This window comes from Phocoena sinus, chromosome 3 (assembly GCF_008692025.1).
Source record: "Phocoena sinus isolate mPhoSin1 chromosome 3, mPhoSin1.pri, whole genome shotgun sequence".
Classification (NCBI taxonomy): Eukaryota; Metazoa; Chordata; class Mammalia; order Artiodactyla; family Phocoenidae; genus Phocoena; species Phocoena sinus.
The window spans coordinates 161532031-161550044 of NC_045765.1; the positions used below are offsets into that span (position 1 = coordinate 161532031).

General features: G+C 46.5%; 1 protein-coding gene across 1 annotated transcript in view; it reads left to right on the plus strand.

Moving 5' to 3' along the window:
* The window catches only part of ANKH (ANKH inorganic pyrophosphate transport regulator), a 142780-nt gene that overhangs the window by 83574 nt on the left and 41192 nt on the right, over nucleotides 1-18014 (plus strand). The window contains exons 3-6 of the mRNA XM_032629246.1: nucleotides 3552-3670; nucleotides 6910-6993; nucleotides 13477-13647; nucleotides 15859-15993. Coding sequence (XP_032485137.1) covers nucleotides 3552-3670; nucleotides 6910-6993; nucleotides 13477-13647; nucleotides 15859-15993 — 509 coding nt within the window. The remainder of the gene's footprint in view (nucleotides 1-3551; nucleotides 3671-6909; nucleotides 6994-13476; nucleotides 13648-15858; nucleotides 15994-18014) is intronic.

Below are 18014 nucleotides of genomic sequence, written 5' to 3' on the forward strand. Positions count from 1 at the left end.
TTGTTTGGGCAGCTCAAAGCTGTCTACCTGTAAATAGGTTAAGTCTGTGTCCTCCTGCTGCAGCCAGACCATGAACTCCATTTACATCTATTCAAAAACCTTGCTTAATTTTTCTTTCTAATATTCTACTTTTCACAAGGACTATAAGCTATTTCAGAAGAGTCTTGGTAAGGCAGCTTATAGAAGTTGAAGGTTACTAAATGTCATTAATGCAGCTAGCCTGGTAATTATAGACTCTATGCAGAGTGCTTTAAACAAATTATCCCCAGCCTATACCTCCAGCCAGAAACAGCTCTGGGACACGGGAGGGGAGGGTGAGGCGATACTGGGTGGAAAACAGCCGCTGGGATTTTACTCTCCCAGCTCACAGGGTGGAAACAACCTTTATAGTTATAACCAGACTCTTCTACTACATGTGGGAGGAGTAAAAGGAAGGAAGAAAGTCGGGAAGAAAGCTTCTTCCCTTGGCCTCCAAAGTTTTTCTCTAGCAGCTAAAGGAGGACAAGAAGTAAAAAGACGCAAAAGCATCCTTGGGCCCATTGGTCTCAAAGTACCCCTGGCACCTGGGGACCCTGGAGCTGCAGACTGAACAAAGCAGGGGGGTGAGGTGGGGGAAACATCCTGGCAGAGTCAGAGGCTTGGTCGAGCTCAGCACCCAGCAGTCCTTCAGACCCTGTTAAACTTTAGATGTCAGCTCTTCATTGCTCTACATAAAGGCACTATTTTTGATGTTTTAGTTAAAATAGTGTAATAAGTTGGTACACTTAGGTATATTCACAGAAGTAGAGAAGCTTAGTTATACTGATCCCTATACACTCAGGCCACGTGAGCAAACTGCACGCCCTGCTCTCAGCTGTTGAAATTCACATGTCCCTTCTTTTCCTGCCATTACCCCAGAGACTCACGGGAAAATAATTCTCCCCTTCCTAGAAGCCACCTGTATGAGTTTGCTAGGTCTGTCCTAACAGAGCAACACAGACAGCAGAAGTGTGTGGTCTCACGGTCTGGAGGCTGGAAGGTCGAGGTGGTGGCAGTGAGGTTGGTTCCGTCTGAGGCCGTGATGGAGAGTCTGTCCCAGGCCCCTCTCCAGCTTCCAGTGGTTTGCAACGTGCGCTGTCCCTTGGCTTGTGGAAACATCTCCCCGATCTCTGCCTTCATGTTTTCATGGGCTTCTCCTTGTGCATGTCTATCTCTGTGTCCAAATTCCCCCTTTTGAGAAGGACACCAAGAGCCCACTCTTCTCCAGCGTGACCCCATCTCAGCTAATTATACCTGCCATGACCTGGTTGTCAAATAAGATCACCTTCTGAGGTCCTGGGGACTAAAGACTCAGCAGATGAATTGTGCGGGGACACAGGTCAACCCATACATTGCCCTCCGGATCACAGCCTTTTCTAATCTCAAGGGCCCAGCTTTAGCCATCCAGTCCAGTCCAGTCACCTGGCGTTTGTATTTGCGTTAACCTTTACCAGGGAATGTTAGTTCCTGAGCTCTTCAGAGCCAGCCCCAGGCTCGTGCACTTGGCATTGCTCTGCTCGCCCAGCGTGGCCGCCTTTACTATTGCCAGCGGTCTCTGCTGGGAGGGGCGGTGGGGTGGGCCAGGTCAGGACCATCTCTGCGCAGGTCTCAGCGCAGTGAACTTGACTGAATGAAAAGGAGTGTACAAACCAACAGCAGCCACGATTTCCAAATCTCGGCACCCAAAGTAAGCTGTGTGTGTGATCCAGCAACATCTTTATCCCGGCTTTGTGTTTCACCAGCTAATCTCAGGTCTGAATGCACTTCTCACCTCGCTGCCAAGTCGGGCTGGAGGGCTTCCTCCTGCTTTCCAGGATCAGGTCACCCACGTGCCTTCTGATCCAAGCAGGACATCACAGCTGCCTTCCTTGTCCCTGGCCGTAACTAATCCCATTTCCCCAGTCTTTTCTCTTTCTGCCAAGTGCCACCCTCCCTCCTAGATTTCTCTTCTTGCTGCCTCAGTGGTTTTGCTGGTCCCGCCACGCTGCACACCTGCCACCTGGGCTCACCTGACAGCTCGCCTCTTGGTTTCCACCTCTGCCCTTCCTGGGAGGACTGGGCCCTCCTCTCCTGCATTTGCCTGTCTCACCAGCATTGCATGCTGGATGTCTTAGCCATTCCAGCCCCCTACCCCTTGAAATCACTTACTTGTACCTCTACCCTCGCTGAGATTTCTAGTTATAGACATTTAAACAACTTGGATATCATCCTGAAGAGCACACTTAATCCAACATCCCCATAATTCCAGACTAATCCCGACAGAGGATGGAGGATTATTTCTTTTTACCAGTTTATATGGTAATAAGTCGTCCCCCAAACTTTGAGATGGGAGAAGGGATTCTTATTATTTCACAAAGTGAGAGACACTAAATTTTATCTCCTTTCTGATTTCAAAGCATCTTCTGCAGTTGTCAAGTGCATGGATATTCATATTCATAAAAGAATGAACACAGCGGGGGCACTACTGTTAGAGCACTGTGAAAACACAAAGACCATTGTTTTCCTATACAGTCTAAACATGGTATCAGTGAGGTAGCGAATAGCTAAATGTGGTATTTAACCTTTACTAACAGTGTCTGCCAGAACGCCTAGCAGACACTAGGAGACCTTTCCCTTTCTTCCTTTCTCTCCCTTTGGCACCAACACATTCATTCAGCCTGCGTTGGTTAAGGCCCATTATGTTCCAGTCATGCACTGGTCACAGGTCCTCATGTTGGAGGGACTTGGAAAGCACAGAGATAGCATTTTTCCACTGGGGAGACTATACCCACAGTTACCACCCTCCTCCCAAAAAAAGTGATACAAAAGGAATGACAAACAGGGAAAAGCTAGCTTTAACATTTTTATTGAAAGGTATGTTATCCCATTGTTATGTTAAAACACGCACGCATAATCCACCACACACACCTGTAAAAGAACTGGGCAATTAGAACCTAGAGTGTCAACTGTGACCCCTTCTGGGCAGAGGGATGAATGAGACTGTAGATGATTTTCTTCTTTTTGCTCATCTGAATTTTCTAATTTTTGTACCAAAACCCAAATATTATATTTAAAATTGTTTTTAAACTTTTGAGGGCTTCCCTGGTGGCACAGTGATTAAGAATCCGCCTGCCAGTGCAGGGCACATGGGTCCGAGCCCTGGTCCGGGAAGATCCCGCATGCTGCGGAGCAACTAAGCCTGTGCGCCACAACTACTGAGCCTGCGCTCTTGAGCCACAACTACTGAGCCCACGAGCCACAACTACTGAGCCCGCGTGCCACAACTACTGAAGCCTGCGCGCCTAGAGCCCGTGCTCCTCAGCAGGAGAAGCCACCGCAATGAGAGGCCCGCGCACCGCAATGAAGAGTAGCCCCCACTCGCCGCAACTAGAGAAAAAACCCGTGGGCAGCAACAAAGACCCCACGCAGCCTAAAATAAATAAAATAAGATAAATAAATTTATTTTAAAAAGAACTTTTGAGATAAAAAGCTTATGAGGATAATGTTTTCTAAATATCGCCATGTTTTGTTTGGTTTTGTTTTACCTTCTGCAGCATATAGTGACTTAGGCTACTACATCATCAATAAGTTGCACCATGTGGATGAGTCAGTGGGGAACAAGACGAGAAGGGCCTTCCTGTATCTTGCTGCCTTCCCTTTTATGGATGCAATGGTGAGTAGAGAAGATCGTTGGCACTGTTTAAAAAACTTATGGTAAAAAGTACATAACCTAAACCACCATTTTAACCATTTTTATGTGTACAGTTCAATGGCAGGTAGTATATTCACGTTGCTGTGACTCTTCAGAACTCTTTTCATCTTGGGATACTGACTCTATTCCCATTAAACACTGCCTCCCCACCCTCCCCTCCTCCAGCCCCCAGCAACCCAGAAGTGGAAATGGCTCCACTTATTCCCCCCAGGAAATGACCAACGCATCTGAGGCTGTCTTCACTGCCCACATTTTTTTTCCGATTGTGATAATATACATATAACATAAAACTTCCCATCTTAACCATTTTTAAGCGCCCACTTCAGTGGCATTAGGTGCATTCACATCGTCGTGCTCCCGTCACCGCCATCCACCCTCGGCCCTCTCCATCTTCCCAGCTGAGTCTCTGCCCCATTGAACACTAACTCCCAGCCCCTGGCTCCCACCACTCTACTTCCGTCTCTATGGACTTGACTGTTCTCGGTACCTCATGAGTGGAATCGTACAATATTTGTCCTTTTGTGACAGGCTTATTTCACTTAGCAAAATGTCTTCAAGGTTCATGCATGTCGTAGCATGTGTCAGAATGTCCCTCTTTTTAAGGCTGAACGGTATTCCTTGTATGTGTAAGCCACATTTGGTTTACCCTTTCATCCATCAGTGGACACCGGGGTTACTGCCACCTTTTGGCTACTATGCATAATGCCGCTGTGAACATGAGTGTGCAGACACCCCTTTGAGTCCTTGCTTTAATTCTTTTGGGTATACACCCAGAAGCGGAATTGCTGGGTCACATGGTAATTCTGTTTTTAATTTTTTGAGGACCCGTCATACTGAGTTCAGCAGCAGCTGCCCCATTTTACATCCCCGCCAGCAGTGCAGAAGGGCTCCAGCTGCCCACTGACTTTTAACCAGTCCATCTTTTCAGTTTATTTTATGAGAATTATCTATATTTGCCACAAGTTCTGGCAGTAGGCAAGAGAGCTTGTCTGAAAAATTGATTCAAATATAAATTCCTTTCTGATATATTCAGGATCAAGGGATCAGAATCGCTTTCTGATAAACTTACCACTTGCGTGGTATAAGCACCCAAAGCTTTTTAGAATAAGACTCGCTTGAACATACTGATAGGATTTTATTACTTTAATAGCCAGCTTTGCTAGATTAGCTAAGGGTGGCTGACTTCCATAGATTAAATTCTTTGTTCCGATACTGAAGAGTTCTCAGAGAATGCTTTTTTCCTATTCATCTGTGTTATAGATATAAAAGAGACTTAGCCAAATATATATATTTACATATTTCCAACAATGTCTAATGCTAGAAAATAAACCTTTTCTTTGGGCTCCACTTTAAATTACCCTTGGAAGGAGACTTTAACATATGATAATCTATACAGGTTTTTCTACCACTCCTTACCTCCAGTTCTATATACATTAGACGTGTGAGATGAATGGAGGCATTGAGGTATGGCATTAGCCCCCAGTCCTCAGAGGAACGATGCAATGTAAAAATGTATGTGGTCCATCCTCTCAAATGTCATCAGAAGTCTTAATGTGCCTGTAGCAGGGTTACGGGGGCAGCCTTCTTGAATCTGACAGCTTCCTACTGGTGGGCCAGGGAACCTTAGATATTAAGCCCTTAGTTTCCACCGGAGGTCCTGATTTTTAGTTGTCGTGACATCACTTTAGGTGGAGAATTTGGCCACTGGAACACTTGTACCTGGATTTTCTTTTTCTTGCTTATCACCAGGTGTGTTTACTCTGGTAGTTGATGCATACCCCCCGCTCCCATACCCCCTACCCCAAAAAGAAAACAGCCAAGGGTTTGGAGTATGTAGAACTGGATTCCCCACGGGGCCCAGGCTGGACTGAGGTAGTACCACAGTGCTTTCAGAGCAGTGAGAGAATTGAATGGAGTGACCTTTTTCACAAACTAAGAGAGTAAAAGCCCAGCTTCTTCAGCAGAGTCCATGATTCTGCTCTAATGCCTGCCCTCCTATCTGTACTGGGACTGTGTAAGCACATAGAAGGATTACAATTATACAGTGAACTTGGGGAACTCAGGACTAAGAGTGACTCACAGACTCTTTAGTGCCCTGTGTTCCACTTCCCTTCTTTGTTTATTTGCCACGGAAGTTTCCAAAGCCCAGTCTAACACCAGAACATCTGTGATGGACACCCTTTTCTTCCATGTTTCATCTCTCAACTCCCCCAAAAGGCCCAGTAGTAAGAGATTGCTTATAAAAACCAAAATAATACATATCATCACCCCAAACACACACACACACACACACACACACACACACACACACACCTTGCAGCATGGCCCTGATGTATTTGTTGGAGAGATAATATTTGCAAATCACAAAGCTTATCGTCCAGACAGCTTTTGGTCAACAAAGGTAGCCTACAAGCCACAATTTGCAAATGTTATTTACACTTTGCATTTCTTTTCACATTTAGCACCTTTGGCCCTACAAGCTGAGGAGGAAGTAAATGTAGCAGCAGCTATAAAGTCTTGACACAGACCTAGGAAATGAGTCATACTTGTCTGATTATGTTTAGCTCGTGTGAAATGTTATTTCTTTGTCAGTTCAGGTCATCCTTTACTGGTTAGAAGGATGATGCTTAAGCGGATCCTACTTTGAACTTCAAACCTTCTCCAAACCTGTCATCCCCTGGAACTTTCATTGTCTGTAACCCTCGGAGGACCTTCCTCTTAATTTTCCTCAAAGGCACGAAGTGACAGATCGGATCCTGCCCAAACTTAAAGAGAAGGAAACAGAACCCTGATCAGTCAGCGAGTGCCTTCAATGACGGTAGTAACTCGGATCCAGTTTAGAGCCCTCATTAGAACATGCTTCACGGATGGAGAACGCTGTGCCTTGTGACTCCCACTGGTCCCCCATTCCTGGTATTCAGCCAGGTTTCCTGCCAAGCACACAAACCAGTACACTAGTCTGCATAGAACTGGTACCAAATAAACACTGTGCAGTCATTGGTTCCACTTAAGTCTCATGTGGTCCTAGCCACCAGGCTAAGTTACAGTCATTTTACCAATCAAAGATTTATGAAACCTGTGCTACTAAGGTTGGGGGGTGCGTTTCTATTCTATTTCAGGAATGCCCAGGGACTCATAACGACCAGAAATAACCTAATCCCAAAGGTGTATCTCATACCCTATTCTCTCCTTCCTGGCAGGCATGGACCCATGCTGGCATTCTCTTAAAACACAAATACAGTTTCCTGGTCGGATGTGCCTCAATCTCAGACGTCATAGCTCAGGTAAATGTGGTTCGTGTGTCCATCAGAGCTGCTCAGAGCCCCTTTCAGGTGATGGACAGAACCGGCTGATGCCTCATTTACAACCATCCACTCCGCGAGCATCCCTGCATTACTCAAATCAAACGTGGACTTCCATAAATGCTTAAATGAATGAGAAAATGGAACCCCTCCCCCATGATACAAGCGTGTAAGATCTTGCAGGAATGGGTGTTTAGGAATTTAAATTTACTATCAGAGGTTTTGCCCTTTATTGTTAAGGCACTTGCACGTGAAATGACTCTGAAGTCAAAGCTAGTGGGTGGTCACAGGGTTGCTGTGCACACGTGGACCTCTGTGTGGCCGAGTCACTAGGTGCTAGTTTCTAGAAAATGCTCCTAGGAATTATTCTTTATTTATTTTTTATTTATTTTATTTTTATTTTTTGCCGTATGCGGGCCTCTCACTGTTGTGGCCTCTCCCATTGCGGAGCACAGGCTCCGGACGTGCAGGCTCAGCGGCCACGGCTCAGGGGCCCAGCCGATCCACGGCATGTGGGATCTCCCCGGACCGGGGCACGAACCCGTGTCCCCTGCATCGACAGGCAGACTCTCAACCACTGCGCCACCAGGGAAGCCCTAGGAATTATTCTTAAATGTTGTTGTCACCTGGGGCTGCCACTCACGCATCATTCTCCCACATTTGGAAAGAATCAGGAAGTCGGCTTCGTCTGAGAACATTATACTTCTGTCCAGTTCCCTGAGGTCAGGCACCAGCCCTGGTTTCCGTTCTCCTTCCTGTCTTCTTCCTCCAAAGATACCATGAAAAATTTTAGCAGCAAATTAGATTTAATTCCCATAGTCTGTAAGTTAGACTTAGTTCCTACACTCAGGGGTTTGGAGAACAATTTCTTCATGGAGAAGGAGGTGGACTGATTTCTAAGCTCCCTTCCCAATTCTCAGTTCCATTCTATGAACATGTCCACGCATTTCTTCCTGGTTTTTCCCTTTTGTACACGCTAGTCTTTCAGCCACCTTTTTGAAATAATCTACTGTTCAACTGTTAGTGCCTCCCTAAAGACCAAGAATTAAATTTCCAAATTAATTGCATTTACTCCATGGATCACTATTAAAAGTAATTTAAATTACTTCCTGCTAACATTATTTTGTGTGTGAGGAGTGTGTGTGAGCGTGTGCAGGCACACATGCTTGAATACTAGCTAACGTCATTCTCTGATATATCTTTGTTAATTTTCTTGGTGAGTTATTAGAGATTTTTTGGCCTGGTCTCACTTTTACTTCATCCTCTGAGGGATGAACTAAACTGCCTTGTTCACTCTAATCACTTAATTTGAAATTAAGGAAACAGCTCTTATTTCTAGCATTAGCATCAGCCAACTCAGTGAGCATTTGTAGATGTGTTATCTCAAAAGCAAACCTGGTCCTGGCCGCTGCCTGTTGGGAGGGCTCAAAAGCTCGGAATAAACATAACTCGTTGGTAGGGGCGATGGAAGCTGGATTCAGGTGCCATCTGGCCTTGGGCTTTTCCTGGTGAAGTTTCTGTTTTAAACCTTATAGTTGGAGTTCCTGCTGCAATTTGGTTGGGGGAATAAATTCAATGTTTGTTCTTAAGTCTTCTGCTTCCCCTCCCACCCCCAGCTTCAGTCCTCTCATTACTTGAAAGCATTTGTTAATTACCAGACTTGGTAATGAATAAATAGATCCTAGGCAAAGTCCTTTGAAATACCACCTCGGCATAGATAGATAGGGAGTAATAATCACCAATGATAAAATGAAAAGAATTTATAATGCCTTGAATTTCAGTGGCAACTCCCAGTTTGAAAAACGTTTACTGAGCTAATTAATTTCCCATCATAATACAAAAAAAAACCTCTTGCTTTGGTTCCAACATGCCATGCTTTTCTGTGTCACCATTATTGTAATAGTCATATGTTTTTGATTTATTCTGTGATCATCTAGACTTTCTTAGCTTGCTCAGTATCAAATGAGAATTCTCATGGGGTGTTGGGCCTCAGTGGGACCTCTAGTCCTTTCCCCATTGTGCTGTCATCAGCCCTGGCCTTCTGAAGCCAGCTGAGATCCCAGGGATGGGATCCCAGGATCCCAGCTGAGCAATCTGGCTGCACTACTGCAGGTCCCTCTGTCTCCTGCCTTTCCATCTCAGCCTTCGGGCAAAATCCCCGACCTGAACCACCCAATGGTGTGCACCACCTGCACCCAGGTAGCAAGCACTCCAGCAAAAAGTTACACAGCGGGACAAACTGATCAAAGTATAGATTCATCCTCTCATCACTCACCTCGGCGGACTCTAGTAACCATGTCAGAGGGGTCTCCACCCACCTCACTCTCCCTGGCAGGTGACCTCATTGCCTACCTCACTGAGAAATTTAAACCCACATGCCTACTTTCAGACCCTTGCCTCATCTCCGTTCCCCCTCCCATTCCAGGAGAGGAGGTATCCCTCCTCTGTCCAAGGCCACTTCTTCCTGTGTGTGCCTTGAAGCCTATCCTGTCCTGCTTTCTCAGGAACCTTATTTGATTGGTTATCAGTGACTCCTTCTCTCTCCCCTGGATCATTTCTCTTTGACATGGAAACATGCTCAGACATCTGCCATCTTAACACAACAACAACAGCAACAACAAGCTTTTTCTCACGTACATCTTTAGCTACAATTCTCTATTACTTCCCAGCCACACCTTTTGGAAGGCCAGTTTCCTCTCACTGTCTCCACTTTTTCACTTCTCTGCCTTCCTTTTACCTACCCCACGCTGACCTCCACGCCCATCAGTTCACCCACACTGTTCTCACTAGTGACCCTCTTGCCACTGAATCCAGCGGGCACTTTTTGTTGACTTAACGGATGTCTCAGCAACTCTTCACTCTGTTGACTGCTCCTTCGTCCGTGAAACATCCCTTCCCATTGGCTCTCACACCACCACGTCCTGGTTTTTCTCCTACTTCTGATGGCTGAGCTCATCTACTTACGTGTAAATGTTGAAGTTCCTCAGATCCATCTCTCTCCTTACTGTGTATTCTATTCATGAAGAATCTACTGCATGCCCTACGTTTAAACCATCTGTAACATGATTGATGATCACCAGATAGATATCTGTGGCCAAGCCCTCTCCTCTGAGCTCTAGACAAGCCATCTAAATATCTCTGTGCTATTTCCACTCACATCCTTCAGAGGGATCGTAAGCCTCAGTTCGTACTCTTCATGCTCTTGATGATTGTGGTTCTGAATGAATCTGTGCCCCTACCAGCAGCTCAGAAACCTGGGAGCCACCCTAGGAGCATCCCTCTTCAGGACCATCCGTCTAAAATTTTTAATCCTAGATGTATCTTTATCTGCCCTCTTCTCCCCATCTCGGCTGCCCTCGCCCTGGTCTGAGGGATCACCCCTCCCACCTGAACTCTCAGCGATGCCTCCTGACTCGGGCCTGCCCCTCTGCTCTGGCTCTCCTCCGTCCTTCCCCACTGCGGCCACAGGGATCAATTCTCAGTGAAATGCTGGCCGTCTCACCCCCTGCCTAGAACCTGCTTTAGAATCACCTCCTGGTGTCCTTGAGATAAAAAGCCAAAATCCTGATCATGGTCTACGAGGTGCTGAAACCCCAGGGGCTCTGCTTCTTCCCCAGCCCCGTCACTTTCCTCTTGTTCCCTTGCTCTCTACCCTCCAGCCACTGGTCCTCCCCTGCGACCAATTCAATGTGGCCGAGCTGCCTCCCGCTGGGGGCTTTGCCTGGCTTCTGCCCGGGAGGAGATGCCCTGCCTCGGCTGCCACCTAACCCTGGCTCCTGTCGGCCCCTGCCGGCTCCTGCCAAGGCATTGGGTCTCGGCTCAGATGCACCCCACGTGGGGCGCCCTCCCTCACCCCACAGCCTGGCTCTCCCAGCACCACCGCCCTCTCTCCTTCACAGGCCTTTTCACAGGTTGATTACCATCTCTGCCTTCCCCACTAGGCCGTCAGCTCCAGGATAACAGAGCCTGGGACAATCTTATCTATCGTTGAATCCCCAGCACCCAGGACGGGGCCAGCACGTAGCAGGCTTTCCCTGGGAAAATCCTCACCACCGAGGCAGTAGGTTACCCGCAGAAAATAGTCCGACAAAGTTTTGATGATGGTATCAGAATCAAAAATCTTAATTCTGGATTGAATTGCAAAAGGCCCAGGTGTTATTTTAAGTTGATAAATGATACAGCCCACAGCGAAGGTGTAAGATGTGTGGTATGTGTTGGACCACCTGGCATCAAGCTATTAACGACATGAGGGAGGCTGAGAAAATCTTCACTTCGGCCTTGATCGCTACCGGCCCAATGCCTCCTGCCCGCCCTCTGCCACACTCCAGCCTGCTGTGCCCCTTGGGCCACTTTACTGTCATCTCCACACCTCCCCCTCCCTTTTCCTTCACTTCCAGATCCCCTTCCTTGGTCCTACTCGCCTTGCATGGCCATCCTGATGGCGTCACCGGGAGCCTTTCTGGACTGGGCAGAGGAGGGGTTGGTCTTCACATAGCCATTTTTCCTCCAGTGTGTTTTCAGTCTCTAAACATGACCATCTTCGTTTACACTGTAGGTCTGTGTATGTCGAATCTTAAGCTTGCGGCAGACAAGACTAGTCTGTTTGCATATTAGGGCCCCTTAAGGCCTCTGCTTAGTTAGAGAAATAAATGGGCATCTTGGCCACATTACAGAACTCAATCTTCTGTTCCAAACACAATGGATCCTTCACCAGGTTTCCCCCAGCTGGTCTTTGCATCCCTCAGTTAATACAGTACATTTGTTCCACTGGGAAGCAACGGGCGTGGAGACAGTCACGGGCATCTTTATTTCCATCAATGGGGCTCCACTGTGTCCTCGGTGAAGGTGAATGGGAGTGTGTGGTCATGAGCCTGAGTGGACACTCACGCGCCCGTGCTCTGGGCAGCCTGGTCGTGTCCACGCAGCCAAGCGGTAGCTCTGCCCCCTGCATCCCCCTAAGGGCCTCTCTGTCCCATTTACCGGTTTGAGAACAGCAACCCGGGCACAAGTGTCGGTTTGTGGTTTGTGCTACGAGCAAACCTCCTCTAACGTCTCATACTAGTATCTCGTTCAGAAGAGTTTCTCCGGATTACCCTGCTTTTCTCTGTCCCCTGTGGCAACTGGACGCGCTCATTTGATGAACTGTGCTCATTCTCCAGCTTCCTTTTTAACTTTCTGTCATCACTGATTTCTTGAGAATGCAGTGATCAGGGTACGCCTCCTTTGGTCAGGATCATTTAGTGGTGGCCTATCATTCCATGGATATTTGGCTATTAAGATTGATGTAGCCCCCCCCCCCAAATTTTAAAAATTTTTTAAATGAAAAATAAATAACTAAAAGAAGGAGGGGAAAAATGGATACTACTTAACAAAAATCTCTAAGGACAAATACAAAACTAATGTCGGGCTGATATTCAGCTGGTTCTTACCATAACAGCCAGGCCCGTTGTCTGTTCTGTTCAGTTGTTCAGTCTGTTGGTAAATATTTAGAATATTATTCCTGAAAATAATCAAACAGATTCATTGCTGTAGTGGATAGAAAATGGATGGATGGGGTTCAAAGGTACTAGGTAGACTTTTTATAAATCTTGATATTTAATCACTGTGTTCCTCTTCAAAATAAATTAAACAAATAATTTTTTTAAACAAAAAAACAACAACAAAAAAATTGATGTAGCCCAGACAATCTCTCCCCTCCCCCATTACCCTATTTGTGCACTCAGTACGCCTCAGTTGTCTTCCAAACATGTGCATCCCAGGAAGGACTCTGGACAGAGGCGGGGCTGATTCTCTGATTTCTGTAGGATGGGAGGTTAAATACATTGATAAATTTGCTTTAGAGCCTGTACTGTTCAATAGAGATTGACACTTTACTATTATTTCAATCCCTCTTGACTTTGTATTTTTTGACCTATGCCACTTTTGTAAGTTAGTATCTTAAATTTTAATTATCTTGTTTTATAATAATTAACATTGGTGCTTTTGCAACATTTTTAGTGGATTCCACGTTATAAATGTTAATGTCCATTTTTCTGTGTACCATCATTGGTCACTGTTCTATCCTAAGTGGAAGGTCACTTAGGTCCTCTGGTGTGGATTACATGTGTACATCGATAGGGCAAAGCTCTTCTGCATCCTTTGGGGTCTGGGAATCCAAAGTTTCTAGACTTTTTTTAATCGATAACCTTAACCAGATGTGCAGTTGCCTTAAAAGAATCTTAATGATATATAATGAATATAACAGAATGATCGTGTGCTCTTCCAGTGAATCCCAAACGCATGACCCCGAATTCTCTGAGAGCACTATTGAGCTGTAGCCCAATACTGTTTCTGTTCTCCTTCTCATCAGTGTCAAGGTTTTCGCTCAGAGATACATCTCACCTGGGTGCAAGAGGTGGGACCGCGCTTCCATTGATTGGTTCCGTCTTCTCCCTACTGACTTGTTCTTGTTTCCCCATCTCTCAGGTCGTTTTTGTCGCCATTTTGCTTCACAGTCATCTGGAATGCAGAGAGCCTCTACTCATCCCCATCCTATCCTTGTACATGGGTGCCCTTGTGCGCTGCACCACCCTGTGCCTGGGCTACTACAAGAACATCCACGACATCATCCCGGACAGGAGTGGACCGGAGCTGGGGGTAGGTCCTTAGACCTCGAGGACATGCTCTCTGTACATCCAAGTGGAATATAGTTTCACCCCACACGTATGAAACGAGACATCAGTGTAACAACTACATGCTCTGGGATGTTATACCTCAAGGCCAAGTGCTTCGTAGTGTCCACAGGGAAAGACAGTTGGAGAACGGATGAACTCTGGAGATGAAAGAGTCCTTAGAGGTCACTCTCCAGCCTCCTTACCTCCATACGAGGAGACCAAATCACAGCGAGTCATGTCAGGCCGAGGAGGAGACACAGCACTGACGTCCCCCTTACTCTCTGTTGTCAAAAGGAAGTCATTCTGTTCTTGACAGAGATTTTAGGACCCCTGGTCCCACTGAACTCACATTTGATTATTTTTAATTTCACACCAGGGATCCAGGCTGTGTTTGTACTTTCTGTACTGGCCAAACACAATCACTCATTCAGGTGCCTTCTATGGAGGGAGCAGAGTATTTAGGTACCACAGGGCAACACAGGAAGTTCTTAAATGCGGTCTCTGGCCTCGAGCAGCTTTACGTCCCTTATCCAGCACAGAACCAACATTCAGACATGAACCCAAGAAAGTACAGAGACTGCAATGGGAGTTCAAGAACTTCTCTCACTGAGGCTGAGAGAGGGTAGATAGGGATGAGGTCTAAAAAGCCCCCTTGATGGAGGCAGAGCTTGGCCTGTGCCTCGAAAGGTGAATATGGTACAAGCAAGATACAATCTTATACAAGTGACCAAAGCATTCTTTTCATCATCATTATAAACAGTATCTGATTTATAGGTTTGCTAATTTCTCTATCCTCAGGTATCATTTGGGTTGGTATCCATCTAGATATAAGGCAGATATGCATGATTATGTATATATATATATATTTTTATATATATATTTATATAAATATGGCCCTGAATAAATTACCACACTCCACCCCTTGATCCCACCTTTGACCACATGTTACTTTTGTCATGTCAAAACAGTAATTGCGGGACTTCCCTGGTGGTGCAGTGGTTGAGAATCCACCTGCCAATGCAGGTGACACGGGTTCGAACCCTGGTCCGGGAAGATCCCACATGCTGCGGAGCAACTAAGCCCGTGTGCCGCAACTACTGAGCCTACACTCTAGAGCCCACGAGCCACAACTACTGAGCCCGTGTGCCGCAGCTACTGAAGCCCACGTGCCTAGAGCCCGTGCTTCACAACAAAGAGAAGCCACCGCAATAAGAAGCCCGTGCACCGCAACGAAGAGTAGCCCCCGCTCACCACAACTAGAGAAAGCCCGTGCGCAGCAACAAATACCCAACGCAGCCAAAAATAACCAAAAAACCAGTAATTGTATTGACCACCCACCTTGATCTGAGGTCAGGCCATCAATAATATCAGATCTAGGGCTTCCCTTGTGGCGCAGTGGTTGAGAGTCCGCCTGCCGATGCAGGGGACACGGGTTCGTGCCCCGGTCCGGGAAGATCCCACATGCCGCGGAGCGGCTGGGCCCGTGAGCCATGGCCGCTGAGCCTGCGCGTCCGGAGCCTGTGCTCCGCAACGGGAGAGGCCACAACAGTGAGAGGCCTCGCGTACCGCAAAAAAAAAAAAAAAAAAAAAAGGGGGGGGGGCGCACATCTTTGCTGTAGAATTCTTAATTAGTCGCCTTCTCATTACCATGCTTTTGTTTTGCTTGTGCTTCTGAACATTTACATGACTTCTGTCAGAGCTTTGAAAATAGGAACCTCTGAGTAGATTTATATAGTGCCCAAATAATTAGGCACATTTGTGAGCAGACTGATTCCAAAATAAAGTATAACAATGTTTTACTTCTAAGACTTACGTCTTACTGACATGGCTTCTAGCCAGTCAGTTTGGTAATTTAAACAGAAAGTCATTTCCAGCCTGTTTCTTGGGCTATGAAGTTGGGTTCTGCTTGGGTTAAAGTTGCCCTGTTTGGAAAATAGACGTTTGGATCCATCAGGCTTAAATGTGTGTTTTGATTTCACAGTAGCTTGCCAGCTGTCTGAGTTCATGTCTATTAAGACTGTACGTTTCACTTTAATTCAACTTGGCTTGTCTACAGAGGCTTTTTCTATATTATTTTTAAGTATAGTGGATTGACTCATGATTGATATCGAAAGACAAGGCTTTGACTCTGAATTGTTTTTTTCTATTCTGCTTCCAGAGTTCAGTGAACTTTTATCCCCTTTTCTTGATGCAGGGAGATGCAACAATAAGAAAGATGCTGAGCTTCTGGTGGCCTTTGGCCCTCATCTTGGCTACACAGAGAATCAGTAGGCCAATCGTCAACCTCTTTGTTTCCCGGGACCTTGGTGGCAGTTCTGCAGCTACGGAGGTAGGGCAGCTTCTGGGGATGTGGGTACCCACTGTCCCCGTGTAAAAACTGGGTGCGGGGGAGGTGGATTTCAAATTTGTTTCCAATTCCTCTTGAGAGCTCAAGAAATTCTGTGATATTAAATTATGTGACACCTTCACACAAGGAACCCATAAGGATCTCCATCAGTGACTTAGAATCATGTGATTTTATATTTATATGAGTATGGGAGAAAATATCTCCTTCATCCTTCTCTTTTACCATATGAGAAAACCGAGATTAAGGACACACAACTAGCAAGAAGCTGGGCTAGTGTTAGAATCCAGGTTTTCTCTCTCCACTCAACGGCCTCTCCACTTTCCCATGGAGTCAGCATGGTGCCTCTTCACTGTAGTTGCAGAGGACAGCGGAAGATGCCATGCGCAGCAGCAGAAGTGAAAGTACCAGGGGGTGAAGGGCTGCTGCCTCCGTTTTGACCCACCTAGTCTCACCTGTCCTTTCTCCACCTCCTGTACCGAGCCTACCATGGCTTTATGTACTCTGGCAATCTGCCCTCCTCCAAAGGAGGGTCTCCATTATTTACTCAACTCAAGAAACTGATCTGGAAACTGGCAGCTCCTCCAAAGACAGAGTTGAAGCACTTTTTTCCATCTTTCAAGTATGGTATGAACAAGTAGAATGACTTCATTTGTTTCCTCCTCCGCTGCCCTCTGGAGAACTAATTGTCTCAAGAACTGCTGATCCTTCAGGAAGGCTGGTGGCTACTCATGAGAGCCTTCTGTTTACACATTGCCCTTGAATGCGCTGTCAGCATGTTTCCAGGCTGAGGTCTGCTGCCAGTTTCCATGTCCTGGGAAGCAACTCATGTTGGCTTGGAACAAGCAGCCCATAAATCACAAGCAGAAGGCTTTCCCTTGTCTCCATTGGTTCCTGGATTTTGTTTGTTGAATCAAGAATGCCATCTGGGCTGGCTTCTGTAACACAGCAGCTTTTTTACTTCAATACTTCAGTTTCAGCTGCCCAGTAAAAAGTGTGGGACCCCCATCACCTGTGTGCTAGAATTCCATCTTCCCCTAAGAAAAACAAGACATTATACATTTGAGCCATTTCTAAATGACCTCAGTGCACAGAGACAGGCCTTAGCATTAGGGTGACAGAACTGACATAAATTGATCGTCTGCTTCTGATAATGTCGGCACTTATGGACGTTTCATTGACTCCCGACACCCCTGCACGATAGGTGTCGTTATGCTCATGGTTCTGCTGGAGGAACAGAAACGGGGCCTGAGAGCGTTCGTGCTTCACACAGCTGGGAAGTGATGAAGTGAGGTTTGAATCCAGGGCCGCCTGATGCCACCACCCACTCCTCACAGCAGTGTCTTCACCAGCTGGGGACCCACCTCGCTCACGGTCCTGGCATCGCTGTTATGGTCATTAGAACAGACGAAGCCTGATTCCTCCTGTCCTAGCTAGTTAGGGAGTTGAACTTTGCCAAAAATGTAGGGTCAGGTGCTCTGTTTTAAATTTTCTTCCTCTTCATTCACCTAAGAAATGAAACTCTCATTTTCATGGAAGAACCTGTGAGCCTTCCTATGAGAAGTATTAATTTAGTTTTCTTAAGTTAAACATCAAAATTGGGCTCTCCTGGCTGAACAGATTGAAAGTGAGTTGAGTTGGATGGAGGATACCATAAAGCCATCAACCAGCGCCCACGGTCAGCTTCCCTGGGGGATGGCGTGGAGGCAGAGCGGTGGATGCTGAGTGCAGAGTCTCCAGAGAGCATGGGTGGGGCTCAGAATCGCATTTTGAGACTCAAGAATTGGGCTAGACTAGAAGGTTCGGTTTAGCTCAGTGAGAATTTGGTGGACCTGGGTTGAAATCTTGGCTTCTCAGGCAGTGATCTGGACCCCTTCCTCACTGGATTCATGTAAAACAAGACTCATCCCCCTGGTCTCAGGTGCACACCCTCGGTCCACTCAGCCCGCTCCCGGGATGCAGGGGAGCACCTGCCATTTCCTCCTGCTGTCACCCAGGGTGGAGTG